Below are 2890 nucleotides of genomic sequence, written 5' to 3'. Positions count from 1 at the left end.
CTCGCTTACATACTATTTCCAGCATGGGGAAATTTTCAAATAGAGAGATAGATGACGTACCTGGTCTTGCTTCCAAAATCTCTGTGCCTTTGTCATGAATGTAGCCGATATCTAGTCTACGTTCCGGTAGGTGAAGGGGGACGGAATATCAGTGGTGGTTGTTGAGCTTGAACATGGACTATAAATAGGGTCCTTCCTCTCCAGAGAGCTGGACAGCAAAGAAAGGGAGGAAGATCAATCGATAATGGCGACGACGGGGAAGAGCAGGGTGCTGGTGATCGGAGGGACAGGCTACATCGGCAAATACATCGTCCAGGCCAGCGCCAAGGCCGGAAATCCTACTTTCATTCTCATCCGTAAGAGCTCTGTTGACTCTGCCTCCCCAGAGAAAGCCGCCCTTCTTCAGAGCTTCAAAGACGCAGGCGTCACCTTCCTCCATGTAAGAAAAAACCCTGATAAATTGACGATAATCGCAAGAACTCAGTCTCATGTCTTTCTCAGGGCGATCTGTTTGATCACGAGAGCCTGGTGAGCGCGATCAGGCAGGCAGATGTCGTTATCTCTGCCGTGGGTGCCGCCCAACTCTCGGAGCAGAGCAGGATCGTCGCTGCCATCAAAGAAGCTGGCAACGTCAAGGTGAGGAACTTATCTGAGGAACAAGAACATCAAATTAGGAATCTACATGCTTTTTCGGAAGTTTCAAGAAGAGAGATAAGAACTAGAATGAGATAGGATCTAACGAAGAGAGATAAGAACTAGACAGAGATAGGATCTAAAGAAGAGATTTAAGAACTAGACAGAGATAGGATCTAAAGAAGAGAGATAAGGACTAGACAGAGATAGGATCTAAAGAAGAGAGATAAATACTAGACAGAGATAGGATCTAAAGAAGAGAGATAACTAAAAGGAGAGAAAATCATCCAAGGTACAGGAACAATGAATTAGATTGAAAGTTCTTTTTGTAGAGTTTTAAGTAAGAGATAGCAAAGAGAGATGAGATCTAAAGGGCAATCGACGGAGAATACAAGAGAAGATACTATTCAGGATAGATGTGATCTGTCGTCTTCCATACTTTACTTTCCTCTCCCCCAGAAAGTCAAAAATATTGGAAACTTAGCTCTCACCAAGAAGTAAAATTGTGGATCGGCGAAGAGTGTATCTAAAGTTTAACATTTTCTGCTCCAAAAAAACCCTATTAAATTTTAGAGAAAATCTCTCGCCAGAGAAAACTATGAACAAATCGAAATATATAGTTCAACCATTCGAGTTAGCCCAGGTATTTTGAAGGAATAGTGTCTGATCTTCATAACGTTGAATAATCTGCAGAGATTCTTGCCGTCAGAATTCGGCAACGATGTCGATCGCGTCCACGCGGAGGAGCCAGCGAAGTCGGTGTTCGAGGTCAAGGCTCGATTCAGGCGCCTGGTTGAATCGGAGGGCATCCCCCACACCTTCGTCGCCAGCAACTTCTTCGCCGGCTACTTCCTTCCATCTCTTTCCCAGCCCGGTTCACTATCAACGCCACCGCGCGACAAGATCGTCATCCTCGGCGACGGCGAAGCCAAAGGTATGAACATAAATCTCCCTCTCTCTCTCCTTTGCCGTCCCTTACAGATAATCTCTCGCACGAAGAACAACGAACAGAGACAAGTAGAGAGAAAGCAAAGCAGAAGGAGAAATAGAACAGACCACTCCAAAACTGCATATTCATCGAGGATAATTGACTGTTTTTTATATGGGCGTTTCAGTTTCTTAGCTCCGAAAAAAATCCCAACTCGGGTTTCCAAGTTTCAACATGCAAAGTCCTTAGCCAAATAAGGGACTCTATTTAACCTAAATCCTCTGACAATCGTTGTTGTAGGGGTTTACGTTATCGAGGAGGACATCGCTGACTACACTATCCGTTCTGTGGACGACCCCCGCGCGCTGAACAAAATACTCTACTTGCGCCCGCCGGCGAATATCCTATCGTTCAACGAGCTTGTGAAGTTGTGGGAGGAAAAGATAGGGAAGACGCTGGAGAAGGTCTACGTGCCCGACGAGGAGGTTATCAAGCAGATCAAAGGCGAGTACCCAAAATCTTATAATTTTTGGATGATTGTGCTAGAAGACTATTGAGTTCTTTTTTGAAGGATTAATGTATTTACTTCCTTGTTCTTCGCTCCTCAGAATCGCCGTTTCCGGAGAGCATACTGCTTGCGATAAAGCACAGTGCGTTAGTGAGAGGAGATCAAACAAACTTCGAGATCGAACCCTCGTTTGGGGTGGAGGGATCGCAGCTCTACCCGGATATCAATTACACCACCGTCAGCGCGTATCTCGATCGCTTCGTGTAAGCTTATCATGTTAGTCTGGGGTTGTATTATCTTCATCCTCTGTTCTGCGACGTTGCCTTCTTATCAGTCAAGCGGCAACGGTAGTGTCTGCTTGCTAATGGTCTGTTGGGTGTATAATATAGAAAGACATTAATAAAAACTTCTTTAAGCGTATTGCTCGAGAACTATCAATTTCTTTGCATTTCACAAATAGAATGGATATCAACATCAAGTTACATCAAAAGGAACACGAAGAAGTAGAGAGAATATTAGACATAGCTGAAAATTCTTGCATATGATCTTGTAAACATCGTATTCAGGGTCAAGAAGAACTGAAACAAGATTGAATGGAAGAAGATATGTTCCTTATATGCAATGTGGATTGCGACACAGTCTGTTAAACTTATGAGTCTTTTCTAATTTACCATTGAAGAGAAGAAGAGATGTTTCCGTGTCCATTTTGTACCACATCACTATTTGTAAAAGCTATGCACGCCATAAAACACAGTCCACGAATTTATATGGTTTACTCAGCAAGACATCAACATGGTTGACTGGATGTTGACTTAGGATAT

General features: G+C 43.6%; 1 protein-coding gene across 1 annotated transcript; it reads left to right on the top strand.

Moving 5' to 3' along the window:
• Positions 1 to 201: 201 nt before the first annotated feature.
• Positions 202 to 2489, top strand: LOC144709588 (phenylcoumaran benzylic ether reductase POP1-like). Its single transcript, XM_078583163.1, has 5 exons — positions 202 to 439; positions 502 to 636; positions 1327 to 1567; positions 1862 to 2065; positions 2170 to 2489. The coding sequence occupies exons 1-5, from the start codon at positions 245 to 247 to the stop codon at positions 2334 to 2336; spliced, it is 942 nt and encodes a 313-aa protein (XP_078439289.1). The 5' UTR covers positions 202 to 244; the 3' UTR covers positions 2337 to 2489.
• Positions 2490 to 2890: the final 401 nt, after the last annotated feature.

Source organism: Wolffia australiana, chromosome 11 (assembly GCF_029677425.1).
Source record: "Wolffia australiana isolate 7733 chromosome 11, ASM2967742v1".
In the NCBI taxonomy this organism is placed as follows: domain Eukaryota; kingdom Viridiplantae; phylum Streptophyta; class Magnoliopsida; order Alismatales; family Araceae; genus Wolffia; species Wolffia australiana.
Note: the sequence above shows the minus strand (reverse complement) of the source record. Positions and strands in the feature narration are given on the sequence as shown.

Excerpts from the sequence above, each read along its gene's own strand:
- LOC144709588 (XM_078583163.1), top strand. The coding sequence starts at position 245 with ATGGCGACGACGGGGAAGAGCAGGGTGCTGGTGATCGGAGGGACAGGC. Across the intron at positions 440-501 it reads CAGGCGTCACCTTCCTCCAT|GGCGATCTGTTTGATCACGA; the intron begins GTAAGAAAAAAC and ends TGTCTTTCTCAG. Across the intron at positions 637-1,326 it reads AAGAAGCTGGCAACGTCAAG|AGATTCTTGCCGTCAGAATT; the intron begins GTGAGGAACTTA and ends AATAATCTGCAG.